Genomic DNA, 18,973 nt, shown 5'->3' with positions numbered 1-18,973 from the left:
GGTCTATTTAGATTTTCCAATTCTTCATGATTTAGTCTAGGAAGGTTATATATTTCTAGGAACTTATCCATTTCTTCTAGGTTATTGATTTTGGTGGCATATAGTCTTTCATAATATTCTAGCATGATCCCTTGTAAATCTGTGATGTCTGTGGTGAATTCTCCTCTCTCATTTTTTATTTTGTTTATATGGGTCTTTTCCCTTTTTTCCTTACTGAGTCTAGTCAGGGGGTTATCAATTTTATTAATCTTTTCAAAGAACCAGCTCTTTGTTTTGTTATCAATTCTACTCTATTTTTTTAAATTTCCTTTATTCTGCTGACTTTTTGTTGCTTTTGTTCTTATCTAATTCTTTAAGATATGTTGTTAGATTGTTCAGTTGGTATTTCTCTTGTTTCTTGAGATAGGCCTATAACGATATAAACTTCCCTCTTATCACTGCTTTTGCTGCATCCCAAAGGTTTTGATATGTTGTATTGTCATTCTCATTTATCTCTATATATATTTTGATCTCATCTTTTATTTCTTCTTTGACCCAGTCATTTTATAGTGGTATGACTTCTCTCGCATTTCTGATTTTGTTTATATCGATCTTTTCTCTTTTTTCCTTAGTGAGTCTAGCTAGGGGTTTGCCAATTTAAAATTTAATTTTTAATGTTTTAAATAAAAATTTGCATAATCCCAAGGCTTGGTATCCCTAGGGAATACAGATTCCAAATTAAATGCATGTTAGTATTCAAATTTCTGCAACTTTTCTTTCAATCCCATAATGTAACACAATATGCTCATTACAACTTCTTCACTTTTCCTTATACTGTTCTAGTCTAGAATGCCCTTCTTCCTCCTCCTCTCTAACCGAATCCCATTTGCTTATACCTCAATTCCCAAGCATTCCATGAAACTTTGTTTATTTCAATCTATTTTTCCCTTCTGTAACTTTCCATGGTAATATCAAATTATTTTATTTAATAGTATATAATCTTATTTGCTCATTTTAAGTACATTTTTTCTTTCTACTTAATTCTAATTTATTTGAGGGTAGCATTTGCATCTTTGTTACTCTATTTTCAATAGGAGACTGCATAGTGTATAGTAGAAAGTATACTCTTAATAAATTCACATAGGACTGAAAATGACTATTTTTTAATGATTACTTCTAAATATGGCTAATGTTCTATTGGTGATTGTGCTGATAAAACAACAATATCAATACTATACCATACAAGTAAAAATAATGATTGTGAGGGTAAAATTACTTTTAGGCACAGCATTTACCTTTTGTAGTCTGACATATGATATAATGCTAAAGCTTAAAGGTTCTAAAAGAAATTCAGAAGTGGTCTATTTATAAATCCAGACATTGGCTGTGGTTGTAATCTGTATAGTTTGGTTGAACACAGACAAAGACTGTTAAACTCCAAGGCAGGTCAGATTCTATTATCATTTTAACATGTCTTTAACTTGGTCTCAAAGGTGTGTTTTATGTGATAAACATATCAAGCATATACAAATCAGGAAATAATATTGAAGTACCAGTTTTGCCTCAGCAGAAATTCTAAGAGAGGCAGGGTTGGGGGAAGGTGTCTAGTACATAGAGTTAAAGGCCCATGTAGCAGATGGGTTAGGTAATATTTAGACTTCTGTTATAGCCCTTCTGTGTCCTAGGGCAAGTTAGTTCAAAGCTCTGTATTTCAGTTTCCTCATCTGTAAAAAAGGGATAATACCTCCCAAAGATGTTAAAGGGATTAAAGAAGATAAAGTTTATATATGGAAATCCAAGCCACAAGACAGAAAGAATTAGAAACATAGCTTTAAAATTACATTCTTATTATTTTCTGGGGCACATTTATAACAGAAAGCATTGTGAGAAGTAGTATATTATTAATTTGTACTCCATAAATATGTTTTTAAAAGGGTAGAAGAAAAATGAAAATATTTTTAATTTTCTAATTCTCAGATTTCTGAACATTAAAATGTTCCCAAGTGACTAAACAACTCCTGAAAATAACTGGTTGTCAAAAAATGGCCAAATCTAAGTTCAAGCATATTATCTGGACTAAATATTTTTTCAAAGTGTCCTACATCAAGAAAAAAAACAACACACCTCTAATTCCAGTAAAAACGTATCAATGAAAAACCAAATAATTCCACATTGTAATCACAATATTGTATTTTGAGCCAAAATACGAAAAAAAAATTGGGATGTATTAACAGAATCTCAAAGAAAAGTGAATGACAAATCAGTATAAACTCAGCATAGGAATTATAATAACAATAGTTGACATTTATTAATATCTAAGTCTTTACCTGGGTATTGCTTTTGACACACATTATTTCATTTTATTTTTTCTCAAAAATAATATGAGGCAGGTATTATTACAATTCCAATTTATAGGTCAGGAAATTGAGGCTTAAAGTGGTTCTAATAATTATATTAGAACCTACACCATCTGTCTTCGTGTGGTGTCACTTCTGAAATAAAACACTATTGTACCAAAATAATGAATGCAAAATAAAAATTTTACAAATAAAAAGATAAACAAAGGCCCAATCAAATCTGGTTTAGAAATAATGTTTTCTTTATGCAAATTATAATTTAAGTATATTTTATGTCATCTTTTAATCATGCTACTAATTAAAAACCAACAAGAAATACCTATTAAAAAATCAAGTTAGGACACAAAAGATTAATACTTGACTTTTTTTTTTTTTTTAGGTTCTGATTATTATCCAGTTTTCTTATTCAGTTTTATCTCAAAGGGGTATCTCTTTCCCAAACATCTGTCTTCAGAGAAGAAACTTAGTAGACAACATTAAAGATCACTTGCAAAACATAATAAGTCCCTTGGCCTTTGATTTTCACAGTTGGTTCATGGCTCAGTGGAGGAGGCTCTCTTGGATCCTGCAGAAAAGGCTGTGGAAGCAAAGAAGAGATAGGAGTCCTCAACAAAATACAAAGGGTTGGAACGCACATCGAAGGAGCCCCAGGACTGCTGTGGTGGAAGAGAGATCAAGATGCTTATGGCACTGTGGTTCTATGGGTACCTATATGGGGCGGGCCGGATCCCGCCTGTTTGAAATGAATAAAACTAAAAAAAAAAAAAAACGAACCCTTTTATGTAATGATGTTTACTTTGAATTTATATTAGTTCACACAAACATTCCATCCATGCTTTTGTTCCGGCCCTCCGGTCCAGTTTAAGAACCCATTGTGGCCCTCGAGTCAAAAAGTTTGCCCACCCCTGTTCTATGGGCACCTATATGGGGCAGGAGAAGACTGAAGCTGCCAATCTCTGGCTTCCTGGTCTTTTTGGAGTTCAGTCTTCTCCCAGCGCTTCCATGGCCAGGGGGACTTTGGTACCCAGTGCCTCTGCGACAAGGCCCTGGGGTTTGGAGGTAGGAGCTGAGAAGCAGAAATGGGGCAGAGTGATGAAAACTCCACTCCCTGTAATAAGGAAGGCCCCAGCCACCACAAAAGAAGCTGTGTGTTGCCTGTCACAGCACGGAGCTAGCCTGACAGAGGAGCCCCCAACAGTCCCCCGATGCTTTCTACCATCAGCACCAGCCCTAGGCCACAGTATATCCTTCCAGTTCCCACCAGTTTAGGCAGCATGGAGAAGGCCACTGGGGTCAGGGCCCCTGTGTAAACCCGTAGGCCACACCTAGAGCCACCAGGGCTGTGGAAACATGAGCCACAGGGAACAGGGCCAGTGACACCCAGTCAGGGTGGTCCAGAGCATCAGGAGTCGTGCCACAGACCCTGGGCCTGCATCCTCCAGCCACCCAGAAACCACAGCCACCAGGAGGTCAGAAATAGCAAACACCCGGAGTAGGAAGGTAGCAGCAGTGGATCCTAATCCAGGTCCTGGAGATGGGCCACCAGGTGCACAGAGGGAATGAAGTGGCTAGGGTTGATGTGATGGAGGAAAGAGCCATGATGGAGGAGGGAGGCGAGTTGGGCCCCAGAGCCACTCATGGCAGTGTCCTCAGTTCCGGAGAGTGGGAGGAGGAGAGCACCACAGGCCACCAGGTGGAGGGAGAGGACAGACACCAGCAGTAGGGGGCCCCCCTGCCAGGCACAGTGGCTGAGCAGCCATTGAAAGAGTGGGGCAGAGGCAAAGCAGGAGAGGCTCACACCAGTCAGTGCCAGCCCCAAGGCCAGGGATTGGTGGGGAGAGAAGTAACGAGATAGCAGGCCTGTGTGGAGTGAAGGTCAGGCCCACCCAGTGTCTGGGATCAGCCAAGTACCCAGGTACAGATGGGTCAAGGAGGTAGCAGAGAAGGAGAGCAGCATCCCCCTGGGGCCATGATGCCCCAGCCATCACCACGATCTCTGTGCTTGGGGCACTGCCCGCTGGGCTCCCAAACTGCTGCACCAGGATTCCTATGGAGGCGATGCAGGAGACTGTGCTGCTTGCTGTCAAACACCGCCACAAACTCCACAAAGAAGACGCTGAAGGAGCGGAACACCAGCGCTGACTGGAAGGACGCCGAGGGCACACTATCCATCCCCAGCCCGTGTGCCATCTGGGAGGTAACTCTAAGAGCCAGTGGGAACAGGGCTCAGGATGCCCCACCCCTGCCCACCCACCAGCCAGTTGGCCACTCAGGCGGGAGTGGAGCGGGAAGGGGGGGGGGCGTTCAGGAAAGGGTGATGAAGAGGAAGATACTGATGAGGGCTTCAAAGCTGCAGAGAGGCTCCTGTGCCTTTCTCCTGGGGGGGAGAGGGAGGGGATATAGGTAGGGAAGAGGCCGGTTGCTTACCCAGGCGATTGGAGCCCAGGCTTGGCTTTGCGGGCTGCCAGTGGAGAATCAGGGCAGGGAGGGCCTAGGTTAGGTGGGCGAGCCAGGAAGCAGAGCTGGGTTTGGGCCCCCACCCTTGAGAGGCACCATTGTCCGTGTGGATTATCTAGTTTATCACTGTGTCAGCATCTGGCCAGCCTGGCCAAGGCCAACATCCCTGCCCATAGCTCTCGGGACTCCTGATACTTGACTTTTAATTTCATCTTAGTTTTCAGGTAAGAGTAGAATACCACATGATCTCACTCATTTATGGAATATAAAGAACATTATAAACTGTTGAACAAAAATAGAGGCAAAGAAGCATCAAACAGACTGTCAAACTACAGGGGAAAGATAGGGGAGAGGTGGGGAGTAAGAGATCAACCGAAGGACTTGTATGCATGCATATAAGCACAACCAATAGACGCAAGACACTGGGGGCAGGGGGTGAGGGCAAGTGCAGGGGTTAGGGGAGGCCAGGGGGAGGACAATGCCTTAAATAATGAATAAATAAATTAATTTTAAAAAAGAGTAGAATAAGTAAAACAAATTGGTTATTTCAATCCTGAATCATATACAACAAAAAAACAACAACAAATATTCAAAAACAAATGAAACCAAAATAAACAGAATCAGAAGTGTGTCCAACTTTGTAGAACAAATTGATGTTTTAGAAAATTTTCATTTTTTTACAGTTCAGAACAGCTAACTGAGCTTGACAGGTCAACTAAACTTTACATGAATTAGTGACTTGAAATAGTTATCAGATCAATACTATCTAATAAAACTTAACTAACAAATCCCTAGGCTTTTGAATTTCTTGATTGTTTTGTATAGCAACTGAATATTGTTTATTTCTAATTTAACCAGAACCAGTTATTTGGGAAAATAACTGGAACTGTATTAATAGAATACGGATAGTCATAAAGCCCTCATAAGCCCAAAGGGAACAAGATATACTGAACAACATTTAAAACTTAACAACTAAACAGAATAGCAAATTAAACCCTAATAAACTCAGAAGTTTCATAAATAACTTGGGTTTAAAATAATAAGAGGAATAAAATATTTTTATATTGACTAAGTTCACAAAACAAATTTTTGTTTGGAATTATTAGAAAAACATTTAATTAGCCTATTGTTACCTTTTCAAACTTTTGAAACACCAATTTAAACTTCTGAGAACAACTACTGCATGATTTAAAGAGTGAAAACTCTAGCCATTTCTCATATAATTGGGACTGGAATATTTACACATTTAAATGCCTAACGGCAGGTAAATATTTGTCCTTTTGGGAGAGGCCCAGGTGAAAGGGCCCTGAGGCAAAATGACAATGTTAGGTCCCGGATACTGACTGTACTGCCAGTGCCACCAAGTCCTAAAAATACCGCTGGATCATCACTGTCATCCTCAGTCAATATTTGCTAAGCTCTTTGGGATAGCAGTGGCATTAGAAAGTTTATAGAAATCAACAGTAGCTCAAAGACCTCCGTTTATTATATCTTGTTCTGTATGTTAACATTGTTATTTATTGTTTTTGCAATTAATGGATCGGAATGTTTCTGAACAAAGGTCTTCTTCAATTATTAACTATTATTTTCATTTGTCAAATATTTTAAAGTCATTCAGATTCAATGAAACTTTAATGCATTTAATTATGTGTATATGTCATGTATAGAAAGCAAAGAGAAAACATTTATAATTCAAATATGCTACATAGTTTACTGAGTGAAGTCTCTTGAAATATGAAGGAATTCTCCCTTATCACAGTCATTTCTGATCATAGCTAATGTTCACAGGATTAAAGTTTTGTAAAAAGGCATCCTTTTCCTCACTAACCTGTCATGGGCCCCTGCTTCTACCAAGTAGTAAGAATGTTAAGGTTAATACTTCTTTTAAAGTTGGTAATATTTTTCTTAACATATTATTTTTTAAAAGTACTTGAATTTATGAAATGAAAGTACTTTGAAAATAGTGAAAATATTTGGCAAACGAAAAGCCTAAGTGAGGTTATTATTTATAGAGACCTAACTAATAAAGTAGGTGAATCTACTTTGGATTGTCATTCCCTTATATATCTCATCTTTTTTTGTAAAGCACAACACTAACCTACCAAAGAAAATGAACTTCACTGTCATATATACATACACACATATCTATTTTTCAGATTGCTTATTTATTTCTAGGCATCACATTTAAGTTGTTCAGGTTATTATGTTACTTTTAAAATTTACAAAATCATTTTTACTTAAAAGTAACACTCATAAAAAAGTCAAACACTTTATAGGGTATAAAATGCAAGTTAAAATTTCCTCTCCTCTCACTCGGCACACGTATAATACATCTAACAGCTAGAGTCAGTCCCACTTCCCAGAAAACCTGCTGTTAAATTGCTGATGTATCACAATGTTTAAGCATATATTCTTACATTCAGAAAATTTTTAATGACCGTTAAAGATGAGCTGAGCACCGATTCAGGTATAAGATACAGTAGAAAACAAACAAAATCCCTGTCCTTACAGAATTTAATCTCTAGAGGACAATCCACAAATATAGTAGAGTGCCATGCAGGCATGTCTACTATGAAGGGAAATAAAGGAGGGTAACAAATAGAGTGATGCAGTGAGTGGGTAGGCTATTTTAGATAGTGTGGTCAGGGATATTTAAGCAGAAAGTTGAACAAAGTGAGGGAGCAGACTTGTGCCCCTTGGGGGGCAGGTTACTCCAGACAGAGAAAAAAAAAAGCCAGGGCCTTGAGTTGGGAGCAGTCTTAGAATGTTTGAGGCAATAAGGGAGCTAATGAGGCTGGAGTAAAGCAAGAGTAGAAACATGTTAAGAAATGAGGTTAAAGAGATATCCATGGGCCAATGCATATGCCTATTTATATCAGTAGAATTTGAGGAAAGCAGATTACTCTCCACAATCTGGGTGGGCCTCAGCCAATCGGTTGAAGGCTTTAAGAGAAAGATTGAGATTTCCCCCAAGGCAGAAGGAATTCTGCATCTTGGGGCCCTTGACTGCAACATCTACTCTCCTTGGTTCTCCAACCGGCGGGCTTGCCTGAACATTTTGGACTTGCCAGCCGCCACAACGAGATGAGGCAATTTCTTGAAATAAACCTCTCCCCTGTATATACCCAGTTCATTGCTTTGGTTTCTCTGGAGAACCTTGACTAATGCACATACCATAATCCTAAGGGTGCCATGTTGGCAGGTATTCCAGTTTTTATTTTGACAATTAACTTAACACTTTTAAATATGTACTGACAAAAGAAAACACCCTTTGAAAAGATTCTAATTTATTTTTTTCACTGTAAGAAACAATACTACAATGAACATGAGATAATGATATTGTTTCCTAAATTTTTTAATTTATTCTAAATTTCAAGAAAGGTAAAATCCAACAAATGCTTCTGATAATGGTTTTCAAATATGAACACTATTGGTCTGGATAAAATAAACTTTGCTGGAAGATGATATACCTTGTTTTGCCCCACACATCTGCAAATTATTAACTATTATGCTGGACTAGGTCCATGTTACATCCAATCATTTCATTCATCATCGAGCTATCATTATATGCATTGCACAGACTACTGCTCTGCAGAAGAAACGTTTAATCTAAAGAAACCTTCAATCTAGTGTTAAATTTGATTGTTTATTATTTTGGTTGGCAAATATTTACCAAACAAGTATGTGAGAGAGCCACTGTGAGTAACTGTGATAGCTTTAGGTAGAATGAAATCACTTCTGGTTGTGAAGATCAGAAAAAGATTAATGGCATAGTTGATATTTAAGTTGTGTTCTGAAGGCTCAATAAGAATCTGATGGACAGAGATGAAGTATTCCAGGAACAATAGGTGACATAAGGGAAAGCACTGAAGTGGGAAATTTCGGGTATGTCTAGGAAATAGTGAATGATTCATTTTGGAAGTGCAAATAATAGTGAGTGCACTACAACAAACATTTTTTGAGTACCTACTATGTGTGAGGCAGTATACTGCATCAGTGACACAAATATGAATGAAATTGGAAGGTAAAAAGACAATTGGTGAAACATTAAATCAAAAAGAGAGTTGGCAGCAAAATCAAGGGTTCATGAACATTAGGTTAAAAAGTTTGGATTTAATACAAACTTACCTTTAATACAGGTAAGGTGATATCATTAAATACTGCTGATGGTTGAGTGAGGGGACAAAAATGTTATGTTTCAGGGATCTTAAGAGATAAGGAATGGAGACAAGTAGATAAAGTAGTAAGGAAAGCCTGGGCATGGAATTATACAAGTCTGGTCTAAGGTAGGAACTTTAAAAAATAAGATGGCAAAAATAATGGACAATGCAAGAAAAAAAATCTAGCAAAATTTGGTTACTGATTAAATTTGTGAAAAAGAACAAATCAAAGATTACCTAAGTAGAAGGCAACTGGCATCTGTGGAATTATATTAATGGTGATTCTAAGAGCCAAGACGAAGGGAGACACTTTACTTTTTTATCTAACAAAATACAAAATTAAATTTTCTCCAGCTGATAGAAATAATGTTAACAGATAGCAAACCTCAGGACCTATACTTGGCAAGGCCATTCTAACTCTGGGCCTTTTGAAAGCCACAATTATTAAATGGCAAGATGTTTCATAAACTGATCTAAAAAGAGAAGCCTGGATCATTTTATAAAATAACAGATAACAGTTGAGATCTAATAATGAAGTTTAGTCTTATTCTTGTAACTTACTGTTGGTATAAAATAGAAAATAGTGAAATCCAATAATGCAAAAATGTCCTCTGGATACAAAGTCATATAGCAGATATAAAATAGTTCAGTAGAAATAGCCTCTTTGTTAATCCTCACCTGAGGATATTTTTTCCATTGATTTGTAGAGAGAGTGGAAGGGAGAGAGACAGAGAGAGGCATCGATGTGAGAGAGATACATCGATTGGCTGTCCTTGCACACACCCCGACCAGGCCCAGGATTGAGCCTGCAACCGTGGTCTGTGCCCTTGACTGGAATCAAACCCAGGACCCTTCAGTCTGCAGGCGGATGTTCTCTCCACTGAGCAAAACCCGGTAGGGCAATAAAGTAAAACTCTTAAAGTAATTTTATCAAAAATACTATTAACATATTTCCTTTGTATAGTGTTTTTCAGTTTCGAAAACATACATATATATCATCTCATTGATTTTCATAATAAGCAGGTCAGATATGATCTCTGTTAGAGGTAAAGAAACTGACATTCAGAAGTTAAGTAACTTATTAAATGTCACATTCTATAATGTTGAGAGGAGGAAAGAAAGACTCTCTAATAATTATATTTCAAATTACTGGACTGGTAAAAAATAAAAACTTTAAGGTTTTGTTTTTGAAACTTCACTTTAATTTTCTTTTTGTTGGGCATTTCAGAGTTACCAATAAATACATATGGTGACCTGAACAGTAAAGGTGAAGCAAGCTATACATTACAAAGGCCTTGAAAATAGGTACATCTTAATGGTAAAGAAGACATGTTTTCTTATAGCTTTTGATTCTAAATATAACTCAATAAAAATTTAATCTACCTCATATGAAAGGGTGACAAAATTTCACAAAAGGTTAGAATTAGAAAAAGCCTTACATGTCAAAACTGAAACCTAGAAAATTCGGAGCTTGCCTACATTTTTTTGTTGTTCTTTTTAATACTAGTTTAGCAGTATGGAACCACAACACAGATCCATGGACAGTTAATTCCTGTGGAAAAAATAGATGTGACAAAATGTTTATGTTGCAGGGTAGCCCAGATGATTAGAACTCAGAACTAGTGAGGTCAGGAGCCAGTGCTCAACTGCTTTTGATGAGGGATTTGTTGTGAGAACAAAGTTGCTCATGGCTGGGGTTTGGGTGCTACCTTATCAGTGTATAGTTCTGACTGAGAGAACACCCGGTTCAACGAGAAACTATCACCACCATAAAAACCCCTGACCAGATCCTAGTGACAGCAATATTTTCGATTGCTAAGATTTGCATACATTCAGGCAGAGTGTATGTAAAAAGACAAAGACCCATACTAAATAAAATTTATAAAAAGAACATAGAGGAAAATTAAGAATTTCACTCTCTTTTTGAGTATATTTCTTTTACTGGCTCTATCTTTATGGCTTTAATGACTTTGAAATGTACATAACGGATGCAGTGAATAGTTTATGTTTAGTATAGTTTTCACTATGTCAAACACATAAGTATTCTATTTACTTATTTAAAAAAATACTAGCACATTCATAGGAAACTTACTATCTTAAAATATTGAGCATTCTATTCAATAGTTTTGGTCAAAAATGAAATTTACCATGTCTTAAAAGGCATTACAACTTTCTACATGCAATTAATTACACATAATAAAGTTTTAAAATATAAACTGCTGTTATTATAAGTAAGTATATTAAATCCTAGTCTATTGGCACCAAACAACAGGATCTCATTCTTATATTCATATTGAATTTACACTCTTTAAGCAAAAGAAAATATAAGGAAGCACTATAAAATCAGCCAACATTGAAACTAAGGCAGTCTCTTGATTAGAAATGAGTTTGTTATTATTATGCCTCCTGAACTTAGGAATGCAGCACTACAGGTTTACAACAACAGGAAAAAGTCATTACCAAATACAAATCTAACCCTTACCAGTTTAAGACACTTCCCTGTTGGAGCTGTTTAGATTTACAGTAACAAAGCTATTGCAAAGAATTCAACATTCAGCACAGCAACAAGGAAGTACTAATACTTCTTAGCACTTTTGTAATAAAGGAAATTTATTTTAACTCATATATTGTTGCCATGGCCAGTGTGCTCAATGGTTAGAGGTTGGCCTGTGCACCAAAGGGTCGCAGGTTCAATTCCCGGTTGAGGGCACATACCTAGATTGCAGGTTCGCTCCTCGGACTGCATGCAGGAGGCTACCAGTCGATGTGTCTCTCTCACATGATGTTTCACTCTTTCTCTCTCTCCCCCCCCTCTCTCTCTCTCTCTCTCTCTCTCTCTCTCTACCTCTATCTCTCATAAATAAAATAAAATCTTATGTTGTTATTCCTCTCCCGCTATCCCTTCTGCTTAATGCAAAAGAGCTGTCAGTTATAAGTTTAGTATCCTTACCCATGCACCTCACTTGCCCCTTCTCTAACTCCACCAACAGAAACAAAGGCCAACATTTCCTTTCCTTAGTACCCCAAAGTCTTCTACAACTCAGAGGAAATGAACAGAATAGAGAAACTCAGAAAAATATATTACCATATTCCTTACTTCCATACAGGGAAATGCAGTGCTTAAGTAATAGTAGTTCTTAGCATAATCCAACAAAATGTAATTAGTTTTTGAGGAATAAAAAGGTCAATATCATTAATTGGTAGAATTAAAGGCAAGGGAAAATGAAAGTCCCCAGCCATTTTAATCTGCCCTTAAGACTAAACATCCTCCACTGCTTTGGCTGTTGCAAAGTTGACAGCCAGACTTATTCTTTAAATAGATTGATTTATTTGAGAGAGAGAGAGAGAGAGAGAGATATGTGTGCCCTGACCATGGCCAGACTTATTCTTGAGGCTTATTCTCATATTCATTTGGTTTCACGGTCTACATGCAAGCTGATAGTGACTCGCTCTAGGATCCAGCACCATATATATGTGGAAGTATAAAATTTGAAATATGGAAAATGTATTTTTTCTTAAACTTTGCTAAATGAAATCCAATATGAATTCTTCATACACATGTACACATGAAAATGAAAGAATTAGCCTTAGTTTTCTTTATATAAAAATGGAATTTTTATTGAACACCTGGGGTGAGGTAGCATTGGGAGGAAAATGGGGGATATCTGTAATACTCTCAACAATAAAGATTATTTATTATTTCCTCTGTAACAGGAAACTCTGAGTAAAAAACTAATATCTCTATGAAATAGTTGTGTTTCATGTATTGATTCATAGGCACCATCTATTTAGGGTGTAAGAAAATAATGGGTATTTTCATTTAAATCAACTTGAACCTGCATGTAAACTTACAGAAAATTTAAGCTTTGTTGTTTACAGCAATTATCTCTTCCTTCCTAGAGTTTTTTATTTCAAGTTCCTTACCACTATTCCATTTAAAATAAATTTCTGTACACCCTCAGAGAACATTTTTTGTGCCTTTAAGAAATGTGGTAAAAAAATAACATAAAACCCACCATTTTAACCATTTTTAAGTGTACAATTCAGTGGCATGAAGTACACTGACAATGTTTCATAACGATCACCACTATCCATTTTCAGAACTTTTCCCCAAAACTCAGTACCCATCAAACAGTAACTCTCTTGTCTTTCCCCAGTTTCCTGGCAACCATCATTCCTCACTTCCCTAGGTCTTGGTAATCTCTACTCTGCTTTCTGTTTCTATAAATTAGCCTATTCTATGTACCTCATAGAAGGGGAATCATATATTTGTCTATTCTGTCTGCCTTATTTCAATTAACATTATGTTTTTAAGAGTCATCCATGTTGTAACATGCATCAGAATTTCATTCCTTTTAATGGCTAACAATATTCCATTGTAGGCATATACAAAACACACATTTTGTTTATTTATGTATCGGTTGAGGGACACCAGGGTTGTTTCATTGTTGGAGGCAAAGACCAACAAGTAGTTAGCATAATAAATGCAAGAGGTCCATCAGAAGGCTGATGGACATTGGGCTTTAGCAAGGGCTAAAAGCTATGCACCAATTGTTCCGTTGAGAAAATGGTGGCTGAAGGCAATCTCCTAATCTGATAATCTTTTACTGTTTACCAAACCTTAACTTTGATATGTTGGTTTGCTAAAGGGCAAATGTACATTCTAGTAAATAAAAAGCTATGGGTCCGGACATTCAGTGAGCCATTCCACTAGAGAAGGGTCTCTGCCAGTTCCCCCAATGCCTTCCAAATTTATATTTCTTATCTAGTATATCCATATCCATTTGTGTGTGGCCCCTTCTCCAGATTCTGAATCCTTGCTGCAAAAGGTTGTGGCATTTCATCCTTTTGGATAATGTGAAAAATGCTGTTATGAACATTGGTGTACAAGTATGTGGTTTGAGCAATTGCTTTCAATTATTTTGGGTTATATAGCTAGGTGGGGAATTGCTGGATCATGTGGGACCTCTGTGTGTAACTTTTTGAAGAACCACCAAACCATTTTCCACAGCAGATGTAGTATTTTACATTCCCATCAGCAATGCAAAAAAATTCTCTGTACCTTTTTGTTTTCATAAAAACATGGATCTCCCCAAAGGATACAACTTTCCTATTTTTCTTGAGGGAATACAACACATTTTTTCATGCATCCCATACTGGACAGTTTTCTTCTTTTGATACATCTAACTATACATCACTCTTCATTTCAACATGTAGCTTTTATCTACCAATTGCTAGGTCACTTTCTATTAATATATTTACAGTCAGTAACCCAACTTGTGCCAATGTTTTCAGAGACAATATCCAAATGGGTATTTAATATTTTAGTGTCATAAATCTTTCACTTCATAGCTAGTGACTCTCAGCTTCTCTCAATTCCAAACACCCACTTCTAAGGCAATGCCTTAAACATTGTCATTGCTCAGATTGAGTGCTTCATCTCATATCTTACTAGTAAATAGCAATGTTCCACTTTCTGACTGTGACTTCCAATCCTTTTAGCTCTTAAATTTTCATATTACCTCTACATTTGTTCTATAATCTCCCCAAGATTTGTGATTTCTTGATTCCTCCTTTTTCTCTCAGCATACATGTCTTTTCAATTTTATTTCCTGCCCTATTGAGCTTATACTATCACTTAACATTTCAACAACTCTTCTGCTAGTGTGCCCTCAATCACTCTTCTCTCCATAATTTTAGTCTCACAAATTCATAATCTTGAACCAGTTTGATCCTTTGCCTTCTGTGCTGCTATAGAAGCACAGTTAATTGTGTTAAATTACACAACTGTACAAACTGGAACTCATACAAATTTATGGCATTCATTCCCAGATCAGTCTTCTAGATTGCTTAACTTTGTTCTTATCTTTATTCAGTTCTTTTCTCCCATTGCCTTCAGTATTCCTTTCAAAGCTGCCTGCCTTCTCACTTCAGAAGCCCATCGTGACCCTTATTTCACAGAAAAATTATTAATTGTGAACTGAACTTTACATTCACAGCTCTTCACATGTCCTTCACTCCTGTCTATAGGCACAAGGTGATCACCTTTCTGTTCAAGGCAAACTCTTCTGCATTCAGCAGATTCTAAATTCTATCTCATTCTACTTGGGAAATCCTGTTTCATAAAAATTCTCTCTATTGGCTCCTTCCAATTAGCCATACATATGCTGAAGTATCTGCCATTTTTCAAAACCAAAACCCCAAATCCTTAACCTCCCTCCCTTTTATCTCAACTATCATTAACATCTTTCTTATTCATGTTTGTTTTTTTATGTTTATACAAATATTTTTATTGATTTTTAGAGAGAGATAAGGGGGGAAAGAAAGAGAAACATCGATCGGTTGTCTCTGCATGCCCCCACCAGGGATAAAGCCTGCAACCTGGGCTTGTGCCCTGACTGGGAATCGAACCAGCAACCTTTTGGTGCACTGGATGATGTCCAACCAATAGAGCTACACAGGCCAGGGTTGTTTATTCACGTTTCTTCAAGAACTACACTATTGTCCAAACTGCTATGCTTCTCTATTTCTAATCACTTCTCAACTCACAGAAAATTGGCTTCTATATCTAATACTTTATTAAAACCACCGGGGAGGAGGTCATTAATGACAACCTAATTTCAAACAAAATAGACACTTTTTGTCCTTATCTTACTTAACCATTAGAAATATTTGACTTTTTAAAATATTTTTAAATCTTCTTCCTTAGCTTCAGTGAAATCATAGTTTTTTATTTTACTCCTATCTCACTGACTTCTTGTTATAAAAAGAAATTTATCTTAACATTAGTTGAGCACTAAAAATAAGCCAAATATGTGCTAAGATCTGTATACACTTAAAACAACTCTATTAAGTAGGAACCATAATTCTCATTCTATAAAAAGAAGGAGGTCTTGGTGAGGCTTGTCTATGCAAGGTCACCTGAGGCAAGGATGACCGACACCAAATCACAGTAGACTTACTTTACTGCCAGCAATTGTTAAAAAGTAACAGTGACAGGGATACTTGTAAAGCATACCTTTGAGCCATAACTGTTAACTATTTAGAAAAGATCATTTAACTCTGTTAAATTCATGGAGATAACAAACAGTCTTTGAAAATAACTACTTAAGTATTTATTTTCCAAAATATTTCAATAATCTTCTGCAATTTATCAAAGAAGAGTGTCAAGATTTGGCATCAAGGTATCGCTATCTTTTTTCAAAAAGTAATGCCATGGGGGAAGATGGCTGCTGACGGGAAGGCAGACAGCAAGATAGTGTGTGAGTTGAGAGAACGAAAGGAGAAGGTGTGCAAGTACCGGAGAGTGTAAATTTGTGGGTGAGCAATAGCTCTACTCCAGGGGACTGGTGGAGACTGCCGATTTGGGCTCCCCTAATCGGGCAGCCTCCACTCCTGCTTAAATCTCTCCCGGAGTGGTCGGCTCTGCCGCGGAGACTGCGCCATCATGAAGGGGAGAGTGGCTGTTAATGGAAGTATATACATCCAGGGACTCTGCAACCATGGCACCCAGGGACCAGCTACGAACCCAGGAACACTGGATCTCAAGCAGCATGAATACGTGGACTCAGACGAGCCCTGCTCCTCCTCACAGAAGGAGAGAGAGGGCTACATAACTGGACACCCAGAGAAGAGAGATCATGGGGAGACAAAGAAACAGCCTGCAAGTGAAAGAAAAGGAGGCATCACAAGAAAAGGAAGTAAACGAAAAGGAGGCAAGAAATATGTCAGAAAAAGAATTCAGAGAAATGATCATAAGGTGGCTGAAAAGAAGGGAAGACAAATTCAATAATATGTGTAAGAACAAAGAGGAAATGAATGAAGAAGAACCAAGAAGAAATGAAAAATGACATCACTGCTATAAAGAACTCAATGGAAAGCATTAACAGTAGACTAGAAGAAGCAGACGACCGCATCAGTGAGCTAGAAGACAAGGTATGAAAAAATACCCAAGCAGAGCAGCATCTAGAAAAAAAACTTAAAAAACAGGAGGAGAGCCTAAGGGAACTTTGGGACAACACGAAATGAAACATCTGAATAATAGGGGTGCCAGAAGGAGAGGAAACTGAGCAAGGAATAGAAAATCTGTTTGAAGAAATAATGACAGAAAACTTCCCTGATATAAGGAAGAAAAAACTCATACAAATCCAAGAAGCTCACAGAGTCCCAAACAAAATGAACCCAAAAAGACCAATGCCAAGGCACATTATAATTAAATTGGCAACAACCAATGACAAAGTAAGAATCTTAAAAGTGGCCAGAGAGAGACAGAAAGTTACCTACAAAGGATCCCCCATTAGACTAGCGACTGATTTCTCAACAGAAACACATCAGGCAAGAAGGGAATGGAATGAAATATACAAAGTCATGCAAAGGAAGGGTCTGAATCCAAGAATACTGTACCCAGCAAGGCTATCAATCAAAATTGAGGGTGAAATCAGAAGCTTCACAGACAAAAAAGGACTACGGGAGTGTATTACCACCAAACGAGCAATGCAAGAAATGCTAAAGGGTCTGCTGTAAAAAGCAGAAATAGGAAAAGAAGGAACATGGGCATAAAGAATAAAAATGGTGACAAACAAGTACCTATCAATAATAACTAAATGTTAATGGATTAAATGTCGCAATTAAAAGACATAGGGTAGCTGAGTGGATAAGAAAACATGACCCATACAATCTGCCGTCTACAGGAAAAACCACCTCAGAAAAAAGGACTCACACAGACTGACGGTGAAGTGATGGAAAAAAATTTTTCAGGTGAATGGAAATGAAAAAAAAGCTGGGGTAACAATACTTATATCGGACAAATTAGATCTCAAAGTGACGGACATAACAAGAGATAAGGAAGGCCACTTCATAATACTAAAGGGAGCAATCCAACAAGAAAATATAACTCTGGTAAACATATACGCACCCAATACAGGAGAACCCAAATACATAAAAAAACTTCTGGAGGATATCAAGGGAGAGATTGACAGCAATACAATCATAGTAGGGGACTTTAATACCCCACTATCACCATTGGACAAATCCTCTAAACAAAAAATCAGCAAAGAAACATCAATCCTAAATGATACACTAGATCAGATGGAATTAATTGACATCTTCAGAACATTTCACTCCAAAGCTACAGCATATACATTCTTCTCAAGTGTACATGGGTCATTTTCAAAGATAGACCATATATTATTGGGTCACAGGCAAAGTCTCTTCAAATTCAAGAAGACAGAAATCATATCAAGCACCATCTCAGACCACAATGGCATAAAACTAGAAATCAATAATAATAAAAACAATTTTTAAAAATCAAACATCTGGAGGCTAAATAGCATGCTATTAAACAATGACTGGGTTACCAGAGAGATCAAAGAAGAAATAAAAAGCATCATGGCAACAAACGACAATGAAAACACAACAATCTAAAATCTATGGGACACAGTGAAAGCAGTCTTGAGAGGGAAGTTCATAGCTCTACAGGCCTGCCTCAAAAAACAAGAAACAATGGTAATAAATTATCTAAACCTATAACTCAAGGAGTTAGAAAGAGAGCTACAAGAAAAGCCCAGCGTAAGCAGAAGGAAGGAAATAATAAAGATCAGAGCAAAGATAAATGACATAGAGACCAAAAAAAACAATACAAAAGATCAACAAAACCAAGAGCTGGTTCTTTGAAAGGATAAACAAGATTGATGAACCTCTAGCCAGGCTCACCAAGAAGCAGAGAGAGGACCCAAATAAACAAAATCAGAAATGAAAGAGGTGAAATAACAACCAATCCCACAGAAATACAAACGATTATGAAAAAATACTATGAACAACTCTATTCCAACAAAATGAACAACCTAGATGAAATGCACATATTCTTAGAAAAATATGTCCATAACTCAAGCAAGAAGAGTAAAAAAACCTGAATAGGTCGATAACTACTGAAGAAATTGAAATAGCGATCAAAAACCTTCCAGCAAATAAAGCCCTGGTCCGGACGGCTTTACAGGGGAGTTCTACCAAGCATTCAAAGAA

General features: G+C 37.2%; 1 protein-coding gene and 1 pseudogene across 5 annotated transcripts in view; both read right to left on the bottom strand.

The window, feature by feature from the left end:
- Window positions 1–18,973, bottom strand: part of MIPOL1 (mirror-image polydactyly 1) — a 328,064-nt gene that overhangs the window by 107,231 nt on the left and 201,860 nt on the right. Inside the window, exon 13 of one of the 5 annotated variants that reach the window (XM_014538614.1) lies at window positions 2,714–2,913. The exons of the other annotated variants lie outside the window; for them this stretch is intronic. Coding sequence (XP_014394100.1) covers window positions 2,877–2,913 — 37 coding nt within the window. The 3' untranslated portion in view covers window positions 2,714–2,876. Of the gene's footprint in view, window positions 1–2,713; window positions 2,914–18,973 lie in introns of those variants that run through there. 5 annotated transcript variants of the gene reach the window in all.
- Window positions 3,317–4,526, bottom strand: LOC102255680 (annotated as a pseudogene).

Source organism: Myotis brandtii, unplaced genomic scaffold (assembly GCF_000412655.1).
Source record: "Myotis brandtii unplaced genomic scaffold, ASM41265v1 scaffold194, whole genome shotgun sequence".
NCBI classification, from domain to species: domain Eukaryota; kingdom Metazoa; phylum Chordata; class Mammalia; order Chiroptera; family Vespertilionidae; genus Myotis; species Myotis brandtii.
This window is presented reverse-complemented; position numbering and strand designations above follow the sequence as displayed.